The sequence below is a fragment of the Artibeus jamaicensis genome, unplaced genomic scaffold (genome assembly GCF_021234435.1).
Source record: "Artibeus jamaicensis isolate MK-2021 breed Jamaican fruit bat unplaced genomic scaffold, CSHL_Jam_final contig_468, whole genome shotgun sequence".
Taxonomy (NCBI): Eukaryota; Metazoa; Chordata; class Mammalia; order Chiroptera; family Phyllostomidae; genus Artibeus; species Artibeus jamaicensis.
In genome coordinates, this window is record NW_026521846.1 from 1,983,403 (window position 1) to 2,004,489 (window position 21,087).

General features: G+C 37.0%; 1 protein-coding gene across 1 annotated transcript in view; it reads left to right on the forward strand.

Moving 5' to 3' along the window:
- Positions 1-21,087, forward strand: part of TIMM23 (translocase of inner mitochondrial membrane 23) — a 32,006-nt gene that overhangs the window by 8,930 nt on the left and 1,989 nt on the right. Inside the window, exons 3-6 of the mRNA XM_037143115.2 lie at positions 7,600-7,693; positions 7,902-7,986; positions 10,539-10,597; positions 14,403-14,513. Coding sequence (XP_036999010.1) covers positions 7,600-7,693; positions 7,902-7,986; positions 10,539-10,597; positions 14,403-14,513 — 349 coding nt within the window. The remainder of the gene's footprint in view (positions 1-7,599; positions 7,694-7,901; positions 7,987-10,538; positions 10,598-14,402; positions 14,514-21,087) is intronic.

The following is a 21,087-nucleotide window of genomic DNA, read 5'->3' on the forward strand; positions in this document are numbered from 1 at the left end:
CATATCTTTTGATTGTTTTCCTTTTGAATAGGCCATGCTTTCCTCTTTCTTCTGCATCCTTTGGGTTTTTTTGGTGAAACTGGGCACTCTGGAAATCAGATTCCCTTCCCCAAGTTTTGCTTTTTTATTGTTACTGCTTTGGGGTTGGATGGGGTGGGAATACATTTTTATTATAGGCTGTATCTGTTTTAAAGGACCAGCTTGAGCCGTAAACTTAAGCTCTTCTCAGTTCTTTTGTAAGCCTATTCTTTTGGGGGGGCATATCATTTTTAATTTTCCCTGTATATGCACTTCTTTTTGAATATCCTAGTTTTAACGCCTGGCTCCCAGAGGAAGAAAAAGCAAACTCAAAGGGCAAACAACCAAAGGACTAATTCTTCTTTAAATCCCCTGGAAGTCAGTGGCAGGTGGGGCATGTAGTGACAATGGCTGCCCTCTTCTTTGTTTGTACCTCGAGATCATAAACAACGATCAGTGGTCAGAGCACAAGTTAAAGGTTTGTTTTAAAAGCAACAAGGAATTAATTTAAATAGCATTCCAGTAAAAATAGTGAATGATTTGTTGCAAACTTATAAGGAGCCATTAATAGTAAGTTAAACATAAATGAGAAAGTATAGCCTGGGAATCTTTTTAAATGAAATCTTGAACCACATTCTTATATATTTTTTAAAAAGTACTTAATTACTTTGGTTTACTTTATTAGATCAGATTATTAATACTATTCAGGAGTCTGTAGATATAACAGTGGTCAGATGACCAAAAACAAACATTTGAAATTAGGGTTATACATGTAAAGATTTACACATTGGATTCAGCATTCTTTTTAGTTTTGCTTTGGTTGGCTTTTTTGTTCTTGTTTCTTTATTTGGTTGTTTTATTAGAATACTTACCTAAACTGATCAAGGAAGTTCAAGAAGTTTTGTTGGAAATCTCAGGAATGGAAGGTTGATTTATCGTTTGAAATATCAGTAACAGAAAGAAACTATATGATTAGCTCAAAAGATGCAGAAAAGCATTTGACAAAATTAAACATTCTTTTGCAGTTTAAAAAAACAATAAACTAGAAGTAGAAGGGAACTTCTATATCTGATACTTCCTTTTTAATCAAAACTTCCAAAGCTAACATCATACTTAATATGGAAAGTCTAAATATTTTCCCACTAATAGGGAACAGTAAAAGGATGTCCACTCTCCTCATTCTTTTCAGCATTGTCTAACCAGGGCAATTAGACAAGAAAATGAATGGCATCTGGCACAAAGGAAGAAATAAAACAATCTATTTATAGGTATTATGATCTTGTGTGTAGAAAATCTTAAGGAAACCACAAAAAACTTACTTCTAATATACAATTTCTGCAAAGTTGAAGGATACAAGATCAGTATACATAATTATTTTTATATATAATAGCAATGGACACTATATAGTGCAAAAAAACCAATTTTGTTTACAATAACATCAAAAGGAATAAAATATTTAGGACTAAATTCAACAAAAATACAAAACAAACTCTGAAAACTACAAAACATTATTGAAAAAGCTTAAAAAAATAAATTGGCAGAGACTCCAGATTCTTGGAAGGTTTAGTATTGTTAAAATAACATAATTTACAAATCAACCTGCAAATTCAACAGCCCCTATCAAAATCTTAGCTGTCTTTTTTGCAGAAATTGGCTGATTTTGAAATTCATGTCAAAATACAAAGTGTAAAAAATAGCCAACAATCTTGAAAAGCAAATTAGAACACTCACACTTACCAATTTCAAAACAACTCACAAGCTACAGTAATTTAGACATTCTGATGCTGGCATAAGGATAGATCTATATATACACTAACAAATTAAAACTGAGGATCCAGAAATAAACTCTTCACATTTATAGTCAGTGGGTTTTCTTTTTTTTTTTTTAAGTATATTTTATGTATTATGCTATAACAGTTCCATTTTTTTTCTCCCCTTTATTCCACTCTGCCCTGCACCCTGCCTCCCACCAGCATTCTCCTCCTCTAGTTCATGTCCATGGGTTGTAGATACAAGTTCTTTGGCTTCTCCATTTCCTATACTAGTCATAATCTCTCCTTGGCTATTTTGTACCATTTGTGCTTCTTCTTCCCTGTGCCTTTTCCCCACTCTCCCTGCCAATAACCCTCCATGTGATCTCCATTTCTGTGATTCTGTACCTGTTCTAGATGTTTGCTTAGTTTGTTTTTGCTTTTTTTTTAATTTTTTATTGATTATGCTGTTACAGTTGTTTTATTCCCCTTTTCATTCCCCTCCACCCTACCCCCCATCCCCACCATTACCCCCCCTTTAGTTTATGACCATGTGTCTCAAGTCCTTTAGATTCTATATTTCCCATGCTATTCTTGCCCCCCCATCTATTTTCTATCTACTGTCTATGCTACTTATTTTCTGCACCTTCTCCCCCCTTCTCCTCCTCCCACTCCCCTGTTGCTAACCCTTCTTGAGATCTTCATTTCTATACTTCCACTCCTGATCTAGCTGTCCTCTTAGTTTGCTTTCGTTTTAGGTGTGGTTGTTAATAACTGTGAGTTTGTTGTCCTTTCACTGTTCATGTTTCTTTAACTTCTTTTTCTTAGATAAGTCCCTTTAGCATTTCATATAATAAGGGCTTGGTGATGATGAACTCCATGAATTTGATCTTACCTGAGAAGTACCTTATCTGTCCTTCCATTCTAAATGAAAGTTTTGCTGGATAGAGCAATCTTGGTTGTAGGTCTTTGGATTTCATGACTTGGAATACCTCTTTCCAGCCCCTTCTTGCCTGTAAGGTCTCTTTTGAGAAATCCACTGACAGTCTGATGGGAACTCCTTTGTAGGTGACTGTCCCCTTAGCTCTTGCTACTTCTAGGATTCTCTCCTTCATTTTAATTTTGGCTAATGTAATTATAATGTGCCTTGGTGTGTTCCTTCTTGAGTCCAACTTCTTTGGTACTCTCTGAGCTTCCTGGATTTCCTGGAAGTCTATTTCCTTTGCCAGATTGGGGAAGTTCTCCTTTATTATTTGTTCAAATAAGTTTTCCACTGGTGGCTGTTCCTTTCCCCCATTATACCCCTATAATTCAGATGTTGGAGCGTTTAAAGATGTCCTGGAGGTTCCTAAGACTCTCCTCATTTCTTTGAATTCTTGCTTCCTGACTCTTCTGTTTGGCCATTATTTGCTTTCTTCTGGTCCACTCCATTGATATGAGTCCCAGTTTCCTTTTCATTGCTATTGGTGTCCTGTGCAATTCCATTCATTTCAGTTAGTTTCGCCTTCATATATTTGTCTAATTTGTGGCTATAATCAACCAGTTCTATGAGGATCCTGATGACCAGTGTTTTAAACTGTGCGTCTGAGAGTTTTGCTATTTCTTCATCGCTTAGATCTATGGGCTCTGGGGCTTTGAGATCTTCTTGTGACATTTTTGGTCTGTTCTGGCCCTTTAAGTGTGAGAAGCGGCGCCTTGGACTCCCAGGTCAATGGGTTGTGACGCTGTATGTGGGGGCGTGGTCAGAGCGGGGAAATGGCGGTGCCCTCCACTGCCGCTTGCACAGTGACCCACCCGGCCGGGTCCAACCACCCACTCCCTCGCCTGTCTGCCCGCGCACAAATGCGCAACCACAGTCAACACGCAGCACCGCTCCCCTGCTGTCCCCCCCCCCCCCGCGGTCACTTGCCTGGTCGCTCGCTCGGTTGCTCACTAGGTCCAACCCCGCGCCTGGAATTCGCGCGTCTGGATTCCACTCCTGAGTCCGTCTGACCGAGACCTCCTGTGCAACCCCGCTTCACCAGCCGCTGGTTTCGCCCCGTATCGGTCAGGCTGAAGAATTTGTTGTTAACGGACTTCCGAAAAGTTCAATTTTCCATGTTCTGGCTGTGTTTTCTGTTGCTAATATTTAGTTGTCACTAAACTTGGTTGTGTGAGAAGGCATGGCACATCCACCTATGCCTCCATCTTGGCGGAAGTCCTGTTTTTGCTTTTGTTTTTAAAGATTCAGCTGTTGCTAGTTGTGAGTTTGTTGTCATAATTTTGACCATCTTCTTTTTCTCAGATAAGTCCTTTAACAAGTCATATAATAAGGACTAGGTGATGATGAATTCCTTTAACTTGACCTTATCTGGGAAGCACTTTATCTGCCCTTCTAAATGATAGCTTTGCTGGAAAAAGTAATCTTGGATGTACTTCCTTGCCTTTCATGACTTCAAATACTTCTTTCCAGCCCAGTCTTGCCTGCAAGGTTTCTTTTGAGAAATCAGCTGACAGTCTGATGGGAACTCCCTTGTAGGTAACTGTCTCTTTTTCTCTTGCTGCTTTTAAGATTCTTTCCTTATCTTTTCTCTTGGGTAATGTAAGTATGATGTGCTTTGGAGTGTGCTTCCTTGGGTCCCACTTATTTGGGACTCTCTGAGCTTCCTGGACTTCCTGGAAGTCTATTTCCTTTCCCAGATTAGGGAAGTTCTCCTTCATTGTGTTTTGAAATAAGTTTTCAATTTATTGCTCTTTCTGTTCTCCTTCTGGCACCCCTATGATTTGCATATTGGAATATTTAAAGTTGTCCCTGAGATTCCTAAACCTCTCCTCAGTTTTTTGAATTCTTGTTTCTTCATTCCATTCTGCTTGAATGTTTCTTTCTTCCTTCTGGTCCAAACCATTGATTTGAGTCCCAGTTTCTTTCCCTTCCCTGTGCATTTTCCTTTATTGCACTTTTTATAGCCTTCACTTTTTCCTCTATTTTGCAACCATATTCACCCATTTCAGTGAGCCTCCTGATTACCATTGTTTTGTACTCTGCATCTGATAGGTTGGCTATCCCCTCCTCACTTAGTTCTGTTTTTGGAGTTTTGATCTGTTCTTTCATTTGGGCTATATTTCATTGTCCCAGTGCACATGTTATGTTGTAAGGAGTGAAGCCTTAGGTATTTTCCAGGGTGGGGCAGTCCACTTGTCTGTGTTGTGGCACTGTACATGAAAGAGGGGTCCAAGAGGGAACAAAGCGACTTGCTCAGCTCTCTGGGCTCTCTGCAGGCTTTCATTCACTTCCCCCACTACCCATAAGCAGTTGGGCCCTTCTGGTGCTAGTTCCCAGGTAGGTGGGTTTGTGTTTGTTCTAGGACCCTGTGGGTCTCTCCAGTGTACTCTCCTGTGAGGCTGGGAGTTTCTCCCACCACCTCAACCCCCACAGATTTTTACATTCATAGGTTTTAAGGCTTTCCTTTCCTGTGCTGGAACGCTGGGTGGCACAGTCTGTCTGGTTCCTCAGTTGTTCCTCTTAGTTTATCTGCCCACAAATGTGGGACTGCCAGCTGCTGCCTCTCCCACACCGTTCTCCAGCCACCCTACTGCCTTGCCTCTTGTCCTTTCTGCCCCTGCTGCCAGTCTCTGCCCCTCCTACAAGTCTAGATGAAAATTTCTTCTTTAACCCCTTGGTTGTCAGACTTCCATACAGTTCAGTTTTCTGGCAGTTGTGGGGGGGGTTGCTTTTAAATTTGTTATCATTTTTTTTTGGTTATTTGAGGAGGGAAAGTGTATCTACTTATGCCTCCGTCTTGGCCAGCAGTATAGTTAATAGGTTTTCATAAACATCCAAAAACAATTAAAGTTGGAAAAAGCTAGTAATCAGATTTTTATAGAAACCAAGAGCTTTAATTTCATGGGGTTCCCCCTGAAATTAATGTAATTTGACTACGATCTCCTCCCTGAAAATCTTTGAAAAAAATTTTTCCTTATATGAAACTACATTTTTATTAACTTTATAAACTCCAATGACAAGTAACCACATTATTTTCAGGTGACTTTGTTTATGAATTGATGTATATTTGCTTTCAGTCTTCATAGTGTCTTTATTGTAGTGACCCTAGCAAAGAGTAAATTGGTAATGACATACTCTTGTGCTTACTAATGCTCATTACAACCATTTAAATTTTTTTTCTGTTTGTAATTAGTGACCTGTTCTGGATTGGAAGGTAATTATTTACCTCATCAAGTCAAATATGGCATTTCTTGAAACCTCAAACCAGAAGCACAATTTAAAATTGTTATTAAATTTGAAAGACAGGAATTACACAAAATTTACAAAACTGTGCATATAATAAATATGTGAGTGGCATTCAGAGTTTGCTTATTATTGCCCAACAAACCATTTCCATGTGATAATAGTAGATGTGCTTGCTTATTTGTGCAATTTTTGCCTAGAATGTATGCATAAGCCAGAGATCAAAAACCAGTGCAGGGGGGGGGTGGGGGTGGGATGGGAGAAATAGATTAAAAAAAAAATGTACTTGAAAAGTAACTAAATAAAATTTAATATTAAAAAAAAAAAACCCAGTGCAGAGCTATATTCTTCCTAATCAGGAATGCATTCACCAAACAAAGGTATTTTACAAAGGAACCTGTTAGAGAGTTGCCAAGTGTATATGTACTGTCCTTCAGGGGCTTTTTCTAACCCTTTTTGTATGGAAAGCTTGGCTAAAATGCACTGAACATGTTCTTCATAAGAGTGTATTGTATTGTATAGTTAGTCATACTGTGTTCTTACGGTAGCATTTCTCAACCTAGGAATCTTGGTTAGCCTTCAAGGAGTTAGGCTAACCAAGACGTTCAAGGAGGGTCTTCAGCTTTCTAAGATTATCGAAAGAATCATTAAGAAAGTAATTTTGACCTTGCATAACTGATCCAAGGTATTGTGCTTTTATAGTTTCTACTCACTTTTAATGCACTTTTAGTCTTATACATAGTAAAATGGTGCTTGATAAATAGTAGTTATGAAATGAAAGTTATTTTCTTCCAGATCGTTATTATGTCAGCTATTACTTCTCATAGCTTTCAGTTTACCTTTCTCTAGAGCTGTTCTTCATAAACTCTGTGGCACTGTTATTTCAGATTTACCATTACTGCCCTGGCCGGTGGTGTGGCTCCATGGATTGAGTTGCAGCCTGTGAACCAAAGGGTTGCCAGTTTGATTCCCAGTCAGGGCTCATGCCTGGGTTGCCAGCCAGGTCTGTAGTAGGGGGCAAGTGAGAGGCAACCACACATTGATGTTTCTCTGCCTCTTTCTTCCTCCCTTCTTTTCTCTCTAAAAATAAATAAAATCACCCTGGCTGGTGTAGGTCAGTGGATTGAGTGTGGGCCTGTGAACCAAAGCATCACTGGTTTGATTCCCAGTCAGGGCACATGCCTGGGTTGCGGGCTGTGTCCCTGGTGGGGGGTGTGCGAGAGGCAACCACACATTGATGTTTCACTTCCCCTCTTTCTCCCTCCCCCTTCTCTAAAAATAAGTAGATAAAATCTTGGAAAAGATCTCTTTTAAATATATTTATCATTACATAAGGCACATTACATATAACCCATCAAACTTACATTGAGAAGCAGTTTTGAATAAGAATCCCTCCAAAGAACAAATGAGCATAACTGTATATCTTGTGTATTTCATTTTACTTTAAGTGTTGCTAGTGTAGAAAGTTTTGTTTTTGTTTGACTAAGCATAGTTGAGTTTTAGTTAATACAAGGTTTTACGTGAAAAAGTACTTAAATTAAAAAACATTTTGCAAGTAATCTCTCTTGAGGGGAGCTCAGCTTGGTTTTTATATTATCACTTTAGGATACAGATGAGTTTATTTTACCAACTGGAGCTAATAAAACGCGGGGCAGATTTGAACTGGCCTTCTTTACTATTGGAGGATGTTGTATGACAGGTGAGTACAATAATTTTTTTTAAGTATCCTCAGTCCAGGTAGTCAAAGACTTAAAACAATTAGAATGTTGCTTTCACATTTTTTTAAAAAGAATCATTATTTATGTTTTTCATTTTTTCCTATTATATAAAAATCAAAAAGTCAGAAGTGCTTTTTTTTTTAATATAAAGATGTATTACTTGGATGAATTGTTACTATGATTTACTAGGGGCTGCGTTTGGGGCAATGAACGGTCTACGGCTAGGATTGAAAGAAACCCAGAACATGGCCTGGTCCAAACCAAGAAATGTTCAGTAAGTCTCATGTAATCATCTGATGTAGTCATGCTTGAATATTAACCTGTACTGTGTTGGCTTGATGAGTACAACATTGAGATTACAAATGTTTAGGGTATCGATACTCTGTTTTTTGATAAATTTTATTTTTCTTCAAGATAAAAGGAACTAAACAAATCAGCCTACTTAGGCTTATGCTTTTAAAAGGAGTGATTTTTGAGTCAGTGACTCTCAATCAGCTGGTGCTACCCCAGCCTAACTTCTCAGCTACACGTTTTATTTTATTACATATTTTATTTGGTAGGCCTATATAACCTGCTTTTCAAATTGTTGAATTAGCAGTACATTATTTGGATTGTTCAGGGGCATGCAGAAGCATAGGACATGGTAGTAAAATAAAAGGCACTATATATAACTGATGCCTAGATCCGCATTACTTGACTTGAATGTGGCTTCACTTTCTGTTTCTGAAATGGAAAGCTGCCAAAAATTTAAATGAAGTTTTTAGAACATAGAGATAGTTCCAAAGGAATAGGACAGTATTCTATGAAAATTGATTTTCAGAGAAGAGAAAGTACAATTGAAAAGGTCAGAAAGTGTATATAATGTGTATCTTCACCATATTTGAGAAGACCAGTCCATATTCATATTTTCTTAATATATTATTTAATTTTGCATATTTTCATATTTTTTATGAGTGGAATCACAATATATAATTTTCAGTGGCTCTCAGTTGTGTATTAGCACACTTTAAACTCCATCTTCATTATTTGTTGTTTAGCCAGCAGATGGCAGCAGGTATGGCTAGAATTGGGCCTTGGGAATCCTGAAGGCGTGTCAGTTTTTTCATAGTCCTGTTACTCTGTGGATCCTTGCCCTTGCTTAAGTAGCCCAGATCCTTGAATGTTTTTATATTTATATTCTTAGTATTTGTTCCTTACACCAATAATGTTTGTGAATTATGGAGAATTTGGAACATACACAAAAGTAGACAGAATAATACAGTGAACACCCGTGAACCATAACCTATCCTCAACAGCCATCAACCAAGACTAATTGTGTCCCATTTCTTTTTTGCCTTCCATATTGTTATGAAACATATCCCCAGTGTTGTATTATTAAGCATCAATTTGAAGGTAGGGGGTCTCCTAGAAAAGATAGCCTTTGTTTCTTTCTTTCTTTTTTTTTTTTTAAGATTTTAGAGGGAGGGAGAGAAACATTAGTTGCCTCTCACATACCCGCACACCCCCAACCAGGGACCTGGAGGGCAATCCAGGCATGTGTCCCATCCGGGAGTTGAACTGTTACTGTACAGGACAATACCCAGCCCACTGAGCCACACCAGTCAGGGCATCACTATTGTTTTGTAAAACAGTAATAGTAATTTTTTATAGAGAGATTAATTAGTTTGTATTTTTCAAGAACCTTATACATCATTTTTTATATAATCATTCTTCTCTTCCTAAATAGGGATACAGCATTTGAAAATGGAAAGAAGGGAGGGTTTCAGGTTAGGTGAATCTATGTAGCTTCAAAGCCTTGTTTTATTACTTACTATTTTGCAATCTTAGGCAAGGCTTAGGCTTTCTATATTATGGGCCTTTAAGGGTTATAAGCAGATGATTAAAGTGAGAAGTAGGTAAAGGCCCAATAAATGGAGGTGTGTTGCCTAATTGTATCCCAAAGAATTGTGCCAGTTTGCAGTGCTATCAATAGTACAGTAATAAAAATTCGTAGTTTTAAAAACTTGTGACAAATGTAAAAGCAGTGTGTTAAACTTAAAATATAATAGTAAATAATTAATTAAAAACAATATACTGCTCCATAAACATTTTAGAAGTGATACAAATTTTTATTACTAAGCATTAAATTTTAAGTTCTTTGTTTGATGCTATAGTTCTGTAATCTCCAGCAATAGTCAGCTGTCCAGGCAGAATCATTGCTGTGATGGTGTTACATTGCTGGAAGGGGAATGTCCCCTCTTCTTCCACTTGCCTCCATCACTGTTCTGGTGGCAGATGACACTGGTGCAAGGCATAACTGTGCTTCCCTGAGAGTGTGCTTTCTCCATGCATTCTGGTTTGCTTTTTTCCTTTTGAGTATTTATTTTTAATTCTGCTTTATCTTCTGTACTATTCCATGCTTTGATTTTACTTTTCTAAATATATCCTCCCACCCGACCCCCCAAAAAACCTTACTTCTAAGCTAGTTTGTTCATTATAATGGCATTTTTTCACACAGATCAGTTTCTATAAACTTCTTTATAAAATAAATTTCAGGCTATCATTTAAAGCCTTTATGTGTTTGATATATAGTTAATGATTTTACATATTTTATGAGAAATTTCCTTACTGGTTGCTCAAAAAGGTTGGAGGTTTTAAAACTAACTTCATTTATATTTCTATAAAGTAAAAGTCATTCTTATTGAATTCTGAGGAGGCATGAAGTTTTTTAATGAAGAAAACTGAGAATTGAGTTTATATTTTTTAAATAGCTGCAAGTATTTATTTTCAAATTACTAGAGAAATAATAATTCTAAATAGAGATTCTTTGTCTTTCTGCCCTTGTAGGATTTTGAACATGGTGACCAGGCAAGGGGCACTTTGGGCTAATACTCTAGGTTCTTTGGGTAAGTAGAGATTTCACTTTATAATAAATTATTGATGCAAAGAACAAATATACGCATAGCATGAACAGTTTGATCAACCAAAAATTTTAAAATCCTTGTATATTAGAAATTATGTTTAAATCCACTCTTGTCAGCAGTGTAGCTACTACTTAGAAAATAATCCCAGAAACTACATAAAATAATCCCAGGTGCTAATACCATTTTGTATATCATTTCTGAATGTCTTAAATTTTTTAAACCCCTCAATATTCTCCTGTTCATGCAAGACACGAAATAAAGTCATGTTTTAACAAAATGAAATTAAAATAATTTAGGTTTGAGGCAAATGGTTCAGATCCTGTAGTTAAATATGATAGGTGAATCTAGTCCTCTTGTTCTGTTTTCTAAGGCTGGTTCAGCATTCTGTTTACCAGCGTAGATTTCCCAGACTTAATTGCCACAATTGTAGTAGGGGCTTTGTCAAGATGACGAAAGCATTTGCCGTTTTGTTTTGTTTTCTTTTAAGCATTTGCAGTTCTAAGCAAGGGAAAGTTTAATAATATTTAGGGCCCAGTGCTTTCCTACTATATGATTGACTTTTTTTTTAACATTCCTTTTTTTATTATAAAATCTTTTTTTAATATATTTTATTGATTATGCCATTACAGTTGTTCTATTCCCCCCTTCATTCCCCTCCACCCTGCACACCCCCTCTCTCACCATTTCCCCCCTTTAGTTTATGACCATGTGTCTCAGGTTCTTTAGATTCTATATTTCCCATGCTATTCTTGCCCTCCTCCCTATCTATTCTTTACCTACCGTCTACGCTACTTATTTTTTGTACCTTCTCCCCCCCCTTCTTCTCCCACTCCCCTGTTGCTAACCCTCCATGTGATCTTCATTTCTGTGGTTCACTCCTGATCTAGCTGTCCTCTTAGTTTGCTTTTGTTTTAGATGTGGTTCTTAATAACTTTGAGTTTGCTGTCCTTTCACTGTTCATCTTTTTTATCTTCTTTTTCTTAGGTAAGTCCCTTTAACATTTCATATAATAAGGGCTTGGTGATGATGAACTCCTTGAATTTGATCTTATCTGAGAAGCACTTTATCTGTCCTTCCATTCTAAGTGAAAGCTTTGCTGGATGGAGCAATCTTGGTTGTAGGTCCTTGGATTTCATGACTTGGAATACTTCTTTCCAGCCCCTTCTTGCCTGTAAGGTCTCTTTTGAGAAATCCGCTGACAGTCTGATGGGAACTCCTTTGTAGGTGACTGTGCCCTTATCTCGCTGCTTCTAGAATTCTTTCATTTGAATCTTGGCTAATGTAATTATGATGTGCCTTGTGTGTTCCTCCTTGTGTCCACCTTCTTTGGGACTCTCTGAGCTTCCTGGATTTCCTGAAAGTCTATTTCCTTTGCCAGACTGTGGAAGTTCTCTTTTATTATTTGTTCAAATAAGTTTTCCACCCGTGGCTGTTCCTCTTCCCCTTCTGGTATCCTTATAATTAGGATGTTGGAGCGTTTAAAGATGTCCTGAAGGTTCCTAAGCCTCTCCTCATTTTTTTGCATGCTTGTTTCTTCATTCTTTTCTGTTTGGTCATTTTTCTCTTCCTTCTGGTCCACTCCCTTGATTTGAGTCCCAGAGTCCTTTCCATCACTGTTGGTTTCCTGTGCATTTCCATTCATTTTATTTAGTTTAGCCTTCATATGTTCCTGTAATTTGTGATTAAAATCAAGTAGTTCTGTGAGCATCCTGATCACCAGTGTTTTGAACTGTGCATCTGATAGGTTGGCAATTTCTTGGTCACTTAGAGTTATTGACTCCAGAGGTTTGAGTTCTTGAGCCATGTTTTGGTCTGTTCGCGCCTGTTACATATGGGGAGCAGATCCTTAGGTGTTCATCAGTGCAGGGCCACCCAGGTTGCTAGTTTGTGATGTTGTATATGGGGGTAGGGTCAGAGAGGGAGCAATAGCAATCCCCTCTGCTGCTTCCCGCCGCTTGGGCCTGTGCGGTTTGTCTCACTGCTCGCTCCTTCACTGGTTTATCTGTGCGCCAATGTGTGACCACAGTCAGTCTGTTGCCTTGTGCCTTCACTGGGTCCACCCATTGCTACCCCACACCTGGGATCTGCCCTGGGCTGTCTTCATGCCTGGGTCAGGGGATCCTAATTGACTCTTTACTCATGACTTAAAATAAACCTACTTATTTGTGGCACTTATGCACTGACTTCCGCAGTTTTCTTTGTAACTTAATTGAAAGCCTGAAAATCTTTTAAATATGGCAGATTAAATAAGGGAAAAATGTAGGCATCTAATGAAGGATAGAAAAGGTCTTTGTTGGCACAGTAATGTCCTAGCCTTGTTATAAGTTTGAAAATACCCATTATTTTTTTAACAATAAGATGCCGCCGCCCCAAATTTGGGAGGGAATGGGGGTGTGTTTTATACTCCAAATGTAGCTTTACATTGGTGAAATGTTATTTATGTTATTAAATATTTCACCACATTTTTTTTGTTTCAGATTTTTTTTCCTATTTTCCTCTAAAACCTAGGTACGTCTTATAGTCCAAAAAATGTGGTAGTACATTTTCACACTATGAAGTCCAGCTTGTATTTAGAGTCCTGGTAAATGGCAGCTTCCATATGTTGCCCATTGCCCCCACCCTCCACACATAGCCACCCTCCTTTGCTCTATGTGATTGTATACCTAGAGTAATCACCCATCCTGTTCTACCCGGTACTTTCTTAGTTTTAGCACCAAAGATCCCATGTACCAGGAAACCCTCAGTCTTGGCCACATTGGGATGGCCAGTTACACCATGTGTTCCCTTTGTAATATGATTTATTACAATGACCTGCTCAAGTTCAATTTCAGTTAAAAATGTTGAAACAGGAAGAAAAGCCTCTATGAAACCATAAAAACACAGTGTTTGTAAGGCTGACCTTGGTATAATGTTAAAGAGTCAAATGTGGCAATTTTGAGAACAGGTAAGGGAAAGGATTATTGCAGCAATTTTCAACCAGTGTGCCGCAAAAATTTTTTAATCTTGCAATACTTGACTACTTAATAGTCAGGAGCACTGACCTCTTTTCGCTTAGATTGTCAAATTTAGAAATGACAGCCAACAACACAATAGTAGCTGTCTTGTGTGAATGAATCAAAATTATACTTTTTTTTTTTTTGGTCAGATCATTTAAAAGTATATTTTTTGGTGTGCTGCAGAATTTTAGTATTCATTTATGTGTGCCATGAGATGAAAAAGGTTGAAAATCCCTAGATTAATGCTTTCATGGATAATAGAAATCTTTAGAGGCATGGGGGGGAAGATCTTGTTACAACTAAATAGTACTAGTTTCGTAGTTTTTACACGTTCAGCAAACAAACTTCGAATTTTTTTCTTTTTCTAGCTATATTTTTATTGTAATAGAAATACATCTCTTTTTGTTTCTAAATCCAAAGTATAGCTATTATAAATAAAATATAAGTGAAAATTAATCTTCCTGGGACTCCTCAGTGGTACTTTCCATTAATAGCTACTATTAATATGTCTTCTGAATCTTTCCAAACATCATCTTTGCTTATTCAGAGTCATAATTATATGTCTGTTTTACATATTAGTTAATATAGTTCATTCTCCCTTTTGATTTATAGTATATGTAGTATTCCATTATTTAGTGAGTATATATAGTATTCCATTTTGATCACTCTTTATATATACCTTTGAATACTTACATGATGATGTCTGTTGGATATATTTATCTAAATACAATTCCCATAGTGACTTGCAATCACTTTTTTATTACTACTAATCTGTTCCATTTCCCCTATAGCTTTGCTTTATAGTGCATTTGGTGTCATCATTGAGAAAACACGAGGTGCAGAAGATGACCTCAATACAGTAGCAGCTGGAACCATGACGGGCATGTTGTATAAATGTACAGGTAGGAAATAATGAATAGAGAGCTGTCTCTTTGTACAGTTGAAGTGTGCTTTTTATTCATAGTTTACAAAAAGAAACTTGGTACTTTTTTCCCCCAGTAACACCTAGTGTTCTCAGAAACCTGGTGATTGTTTTGGGGGTTTTGTTTGTATGTTTGTTTTTTTGTTTTGGTAAAACATGTATAACATAAAATTGACTACCTACACCATATTTTACGTATACAGTTCAGTAATGTTATATTTACATTGTTGTACAACCTATCTCCAGAACTTCCTTTTGCAAACCTGAAACTCTACTCATTAAACAACTCCCCATTTCTCCCTTCAGCCCCTAGGAGCCACCAAAAAATTTTGCTTTGTATCTGAAACTGACTACTTTAGGTACCTCCTGTAAGTGGAATCATGCAGTATTTATCCTTTTGTGACTGGCTTGTTTCATTTAGTACAGTGTCCTCAAGTTTCATCCATGTTGTGTCACGATTCTTTCCTTTCTAAGATACTCCATTGTACATATATGCCACATTTTGTTTTTCCGTTCCTCTCTCAGTGGACACTTGGGTTGCTTCCACCTTTGGCTGCCTTAAGTAATACTGGGACAAATGAACATTGATAAACTAAATACCATTTAATTTTGAAAAAATAAAGCCCTAAGAGTTGAACCAGAATGGTCTGGGTGAAGATCAAAACCAAATTCTCCTCTAAAATGGATAAATAATTAACATTTACTGAATTATGAGTATACTGTCTGTAATAAATAATTATTTGTTTCATTTAAAACACCATGAAGTGATAATCACACCCCAGTTTTATAGATGAGCACAGTATCAAGATGACTTTTTCAAAATGTCATATAAGCAATGACAGCCCTAAATTTTTCATCACCTTTTAGTTTTAAACTGTGTAAGTCCTATACTCCTATCTCTGAAAAGCACTTTTATTAGCTTGCTTTCTTATTAGACACTTGATTAACTGTGTAATTTTTCTGTTTTTTAGGAATTCCTGTATCATATATATTAGACATTTTTGCTTAATTTTTACCAGAAACAAAAAAAGTCTCACATGATTATAAAGTCCAAGTTTTCCTAACATAGAGAGGCTTTTCTGTATTGAAAATAAATTACATTTGAAATTTTATCCCTAAGAGCTCACAAAACTTCTTGCAACATGTATGAATGTGCTGACACAACAAACAGAGCTTCCGGGTAGAATATGTCCATGAAATGTTGTCTTGGCATCAAAAAGTCTTGTTAAAAACCTAAAAATAATTTTACACATTGAAAATCTGTAGGATCAGACAAAAGAAATTTAAATTTTAATTGGCAGCACAAAGGCAACAACCCAACAGCAAGGATTCAGTTGGCTTTTTTTTTTTTTTTTTTAAGATTTCTTTTTTAGAGATAAATTTGTGTGAGAGAAACAAATTCTCTCACAATAGGCTGCCTCTTGCTCGCCCCCTACTGGAAGCCCGCAGACGTACCCAGGAATCAAACCAGCAACTTTTCACTCAATGAGGCAGCACTCAAATCAACTGAGCCACACTGGTCAGAGCAGCCCAAAGTATGTTTTAAATGATGATTTAATTTTTAAAAAACATCAGATTTCACAAAAATCTGGAATTCCACCTTTTTAATAAATGGAATACATCAAGCTCCATTGCATGGTGTCAAATGATTGGAGCAGAGTGGACAGCTGCTTCTACTCCATTGGATGGGCACTGAAGCTCCATCTGGGTCTCCACCATTCCCTGTTTTCTTACTCAGTATAAGCCATTATGGCATTTCCTGTGTTAGGGGCAGTTCTGAGTTTAAGAATGCAAGTTATCATCTAAGACACTATGCATATTTAAAAGCTAGGGAAGGCTAAATATTATCAAAAGAAATGAGAGCCTTGTTTTTGGTGTCAAGAACTTCCTTGCAGTAATAGCTTGGGTCAGCTTTAACATAAATTATGTAAGAGAATGCCATTGGCTTAGAAGAGAAAAATCGAAAAAGATTTTCCATTAACTCTGTCAGGTGATAAGCTGATTGCAGTTTCCATTAAATTGTGGAACATAGAGAAAGTAAATAATGTGCTGAACCACAATCCAGCATTGTGTCATAGTTCCTGGCTCAGAACTCAAAGTCACTCTAACAGAGGCAGATTAGAGTCTTGTTGATTTCTGGTTTGGGATAAACTTAAGACAGAGCACAGAATTATGAATTTGACATGAATACAAAATGTAACTTCCACTTTCAGATTTGGAAGAGTTCGGGCACTTAGTCTAGAGCCACCATAAACTGTAAAGAAAAGAATTTTACATGAGACTTGGCTGGTGTGGCTCAGTGGATTGAGCGCCAGCCTGTGAACTGAAAAGGTCACTGATTCAATTTCCAGTCTGGGCACGTGCCTGGGTTGCAGGCCAGGGCCCGTCCCTAGTAGGCATTTGCAAGATGCAACCAAGTGATGTTTCTCTCACACATCAATGTTTTTCTCCCTTTCTCCTCTCTCTGAAAATAAGCAAAATCACTTTGTGGTTTTTTTCTTTAAGAATTTTACATTTAGGGAATGGCTAATTCCTTCTGATCTAAAATATTTCCAATCCCCAACGTGCTCTTTAAAAATAGAAATTTTTAAAAAGGAAGGAGTTTAGAATGAAAGCAGTATGGTTTAATGTAGACACTTTAGTACAAAAGTAGTACTTTCCAGCTGCTTACAAGAAAGAGAAATTATGAGGGAAAATACCACATGAGAAAATGTGTTGTAAGACCAAAAATAGGCTAAAGGGTTTTTTTTTTGTTTTTTTTTTTAGTAATAGTTCTCATATGATTTTAGTTTAGGCCTACTGCTTACTTAATGAACTAGGTAGATATTCCCCAGAAGTCATGAGATGTCATTGTTAGATTTCCTGTGGCATACGAAAGTCTGTTTAAGAATGACTAGTATTCTATTCTACCAGAACAAGAACGGCTATAGTTTTACTATCATCCATAAATTTAGGAATGTTTCAGATGTCTGGTCACTTACTTTCAGAAAATAAGGCCTCAAACCAAGACATGGGCTCCACTTCCCACTGACAAAAAAAAACACCCTGATCTGTTAATCCTATTCCTTCCATAAGAAAGTCATCTTATAAAGCCAAACTAAATAAAAGTAAAAAGATGTACAAATCTAAGTTATCAACTTAAGCAATTATCATTGGTGTTATTGTTAATAGGTAATATTTATCCATGAATGCAAGGCTTTCAAAATTCTGTATGTAAAAAGGAGCCTTTTGATGACTTCTTTATTTCCATTACTAGCATCAGCATTCTTCCAGTAAATAAAAATGCATAAAACATAAATTAGGCAGACAGCTGTCATAATATATAAAACATTTCAACAAATCACTTAAACTGACAACCCACTAAAAAATGGAGTAAGGATATGACAAAACACTTCAGGAAAAAAAACCACAAATCATTGCTAAACAATAGCAACTGTTCAGTCTCATGGGCAACCGGGGAAAACAAAATAAGACATTAAGATAATATTTTTCACCAACTAGCTTAAGTAAGGTGATGGATGTTAGAATGACATTTAATATTGGCAAAAGATAAGCAAGTGCCTTGAAGGGTAATTTGGCATTAGTTATTAATATTTGAAATATGTAAATTCCTTGTTCAAGTAATATCTAACATTGAGCAGTTTATTCTATAGCAAACTAAGGCATACATGCAAAACTGTCTGTACCAAGGCATTTGAGACAGGCTTCAAGGAGAAGGTGATATTTGAACAAACACCAACAGATGAGGAAATGTGTGATATGGATCTGGAGAGAATGATTTACGTAGATAAGAGTAATAGCACAATCAAAGGCCCTGACGTGGGAATTCAAAGGCAATAGGAAGAGTAGTAGAATCTGGAACCAAAACACTTGCAAGGAACTAAATCATGGAAAAGATAGAGCTTCATAGGCCATGGTACAGAATTTGGCTTAACTGGGCATCAGTTAATCTTTCGTCTTAAGTACTAGCATTTCTATTTATTTATAAGCCTTATGTTGTGTATTGTGACTTCCAAAGAATTAAACTTTCACCCTTCTCCTGAGTACAAAGTTTATACCAGCAGTGTTCACTCAGGGTTGAAAACCCTCTGGAACTTGTGTATGATTCTCAAAGAGGGTCTGAGATACTCCCTGCCACTCACAGAAAAACCACCACCAAAAAGACTAAGGATCTGGTGGAAAATAGTACTAAAAGGACACCCGTAATGTGGGGAGTCAAAAACAACAGATAGTATTTTAGTGTTTAGTCTTGCATGGAAGAACTGGGATTACAAGGAAGAGATGGATGGGACTATGGTGAGGGAAGCACAGCAGAGTTAGCCACCATGCTGTTTAAAGTCACAATTGCTTCCACTCTAACAAAGTAAAGAAAAGGCAAGGAAGCAGGAAACACCCAGTCACCTTTGTTTTTTACTTTTCTGTCAACACCCCCTCAATTCATCTATTTTGAAGTTTACCACCTATGCCCTGAGGTGAGGCCCTTATCACAAAACCTGAACTTCTCTAGTAATATTTTTCATTGATCATTTTGACTTCAGGCTTCTTCCTCGATTCCATCATAGCTCCTATTTCTGGCTTGATCTTTCTCAAGGAGGGTTGTAATTCTAATATTCCCTGTCCAAAAACCTTTGATGGCAACACATTGCCTTTCAACCTTAAATTTAAACTTCTCACCTGAGTTATCCATGCTCTGGTCCTATCTTTCCAAACATTTCTCCCATACCTTCCTTGTACATATCATATGACCAAACAGATAATCCAGTCCATCCTTAAGGCCCAGCTCAACTTATTACTCCTTTCAAGATATTTGATTGTTCCTTTCTCTGTGGTAAAAAGACAATAGGCTTTGGAGTCGTTTGCCTAGCACTAAACATCTGTGTGAACAAGACAGTAACTTGTCTGAATTTCAGTTTCTTTGTTTATACAACAAGTGACCTCTCTTCCCTTCATTAACATGTAAATGAGGTAACCAGTTACTTCCTTTCTGCTGTATGCACATTTGTACAGTTGTTAAGACTTACCAGTTTTCATAGTAGGAAGTCAAAAGACAATCTCTACCATTAAAAATCAAGAAATAGCAAGATAATCATGTTCTTTAGAATCATGCAAAGAACAAAGAATTAGGCAACTGGGAATTAGGGTGAGGCTGGGGAACACACCACTGTTGTGCATCACAAAAATCAGTACTATCTTGATTTTGACAATTATGTCTTGGACTACATTGATAAAAGTAAAAAAGTGAGTAATATTTATCAACATAATAAAACTTAAATTGGGCATTAGCCTGGGAGGGGGAGTGGGGAGATATGTTTAACAGGTGCAGAGTTTCAATTTTGGAAGATGAAGGTTCTCTGGAGATGGATGGTGATGATGGTAACACAATAGTGCCAGTGTACTTAATGCTACTGATCTGCACACTTAAAATGTTAAATGATATGTTATGTGCATTTTATCATACTTATTAAAAATAGTAAGTTTAACAAAAATTTAAATTTAGAGTCATCTCAGTGTGTGGGTTAGGCTGTTCCTCTAAAGCAGGGGCCACCAGTTCCTGTTTGCCAGATATGTCTGTTCCTTTGTTTTACATTTTTTAAAGTTAACATTTTAAATCTTATATGAATGCTTCATAATAGCCTTTGATCCCTCAGAGCCTAAAATACTTATTTTCTAGCCACTGTAAGAAAAATTTGCCAATTCCTGCTCTAAAGAAATTGTCAGATCATTGTGCAAGCTCTGCCACTAACCTACTCTCTGCCTCACAAAAAGCATTTAAAAAATTTGGACATTTCCCCAAGCTTAAAAGAGGTGATATTTGCCCTTTCAAGAAGAGGTGTGTAAGGATCCAAAAGATAGTAAAACTGTGAAACACAGGTCTCATGCTTGTTGTGCTTTGCAGAGACTGACAGTTGTCCTTATTTGATTATTCTGTGTTCAAAGCAAGTTGATTTGCTACTCAATTTCCTGTACTTAGTTGGGCAGAAGTTGTTGGGAGTACCGAAAGCCTAAAGCCAAAGTCCCAAACATTTAACTGATAAAACAGTTGGAAAACTCTGAAATTAGTGGTAAAACTAAAACATGGTTGGTATGTGATAAAAAGGCTACCCTCGAGTCAGGATTAACGGTACTTAGTAAATCAAACACTGCATATTTTTTGTGCCTTCTTGGTGTGAAGATTGGTGTCTTCTTGTTGGAAATAACTTTTTTCTAGTCTTTAAAGAAATTAACTTAATTGATTTGAACTGTTTCATTTTGGTCAGAGTATCTGAAAGCCTTTTTGTTCCCAGGAGGGGGTTATTTGATTGCCGAAAATGCTTCCAAAAGGGCCAACTGGCAGGAACAGTTTGGCTATTTCCAAACCAGTTGGTAGACTTCAGAGCCCTGTGGTTTTTAATTTAGTAAAGGTCCAGGAAGTGAGTCTAAATGTTTGGTCCCAGGAAATAGTTATCTGCAACTTACTGTTTTCAGTTACATGCCTTCCATCATTTTTCAACTAATAAACAGCAGTGAGGCCATCTTAACTTTTGCTTTGGGTTGAATCAGAACAGATTGGAGTA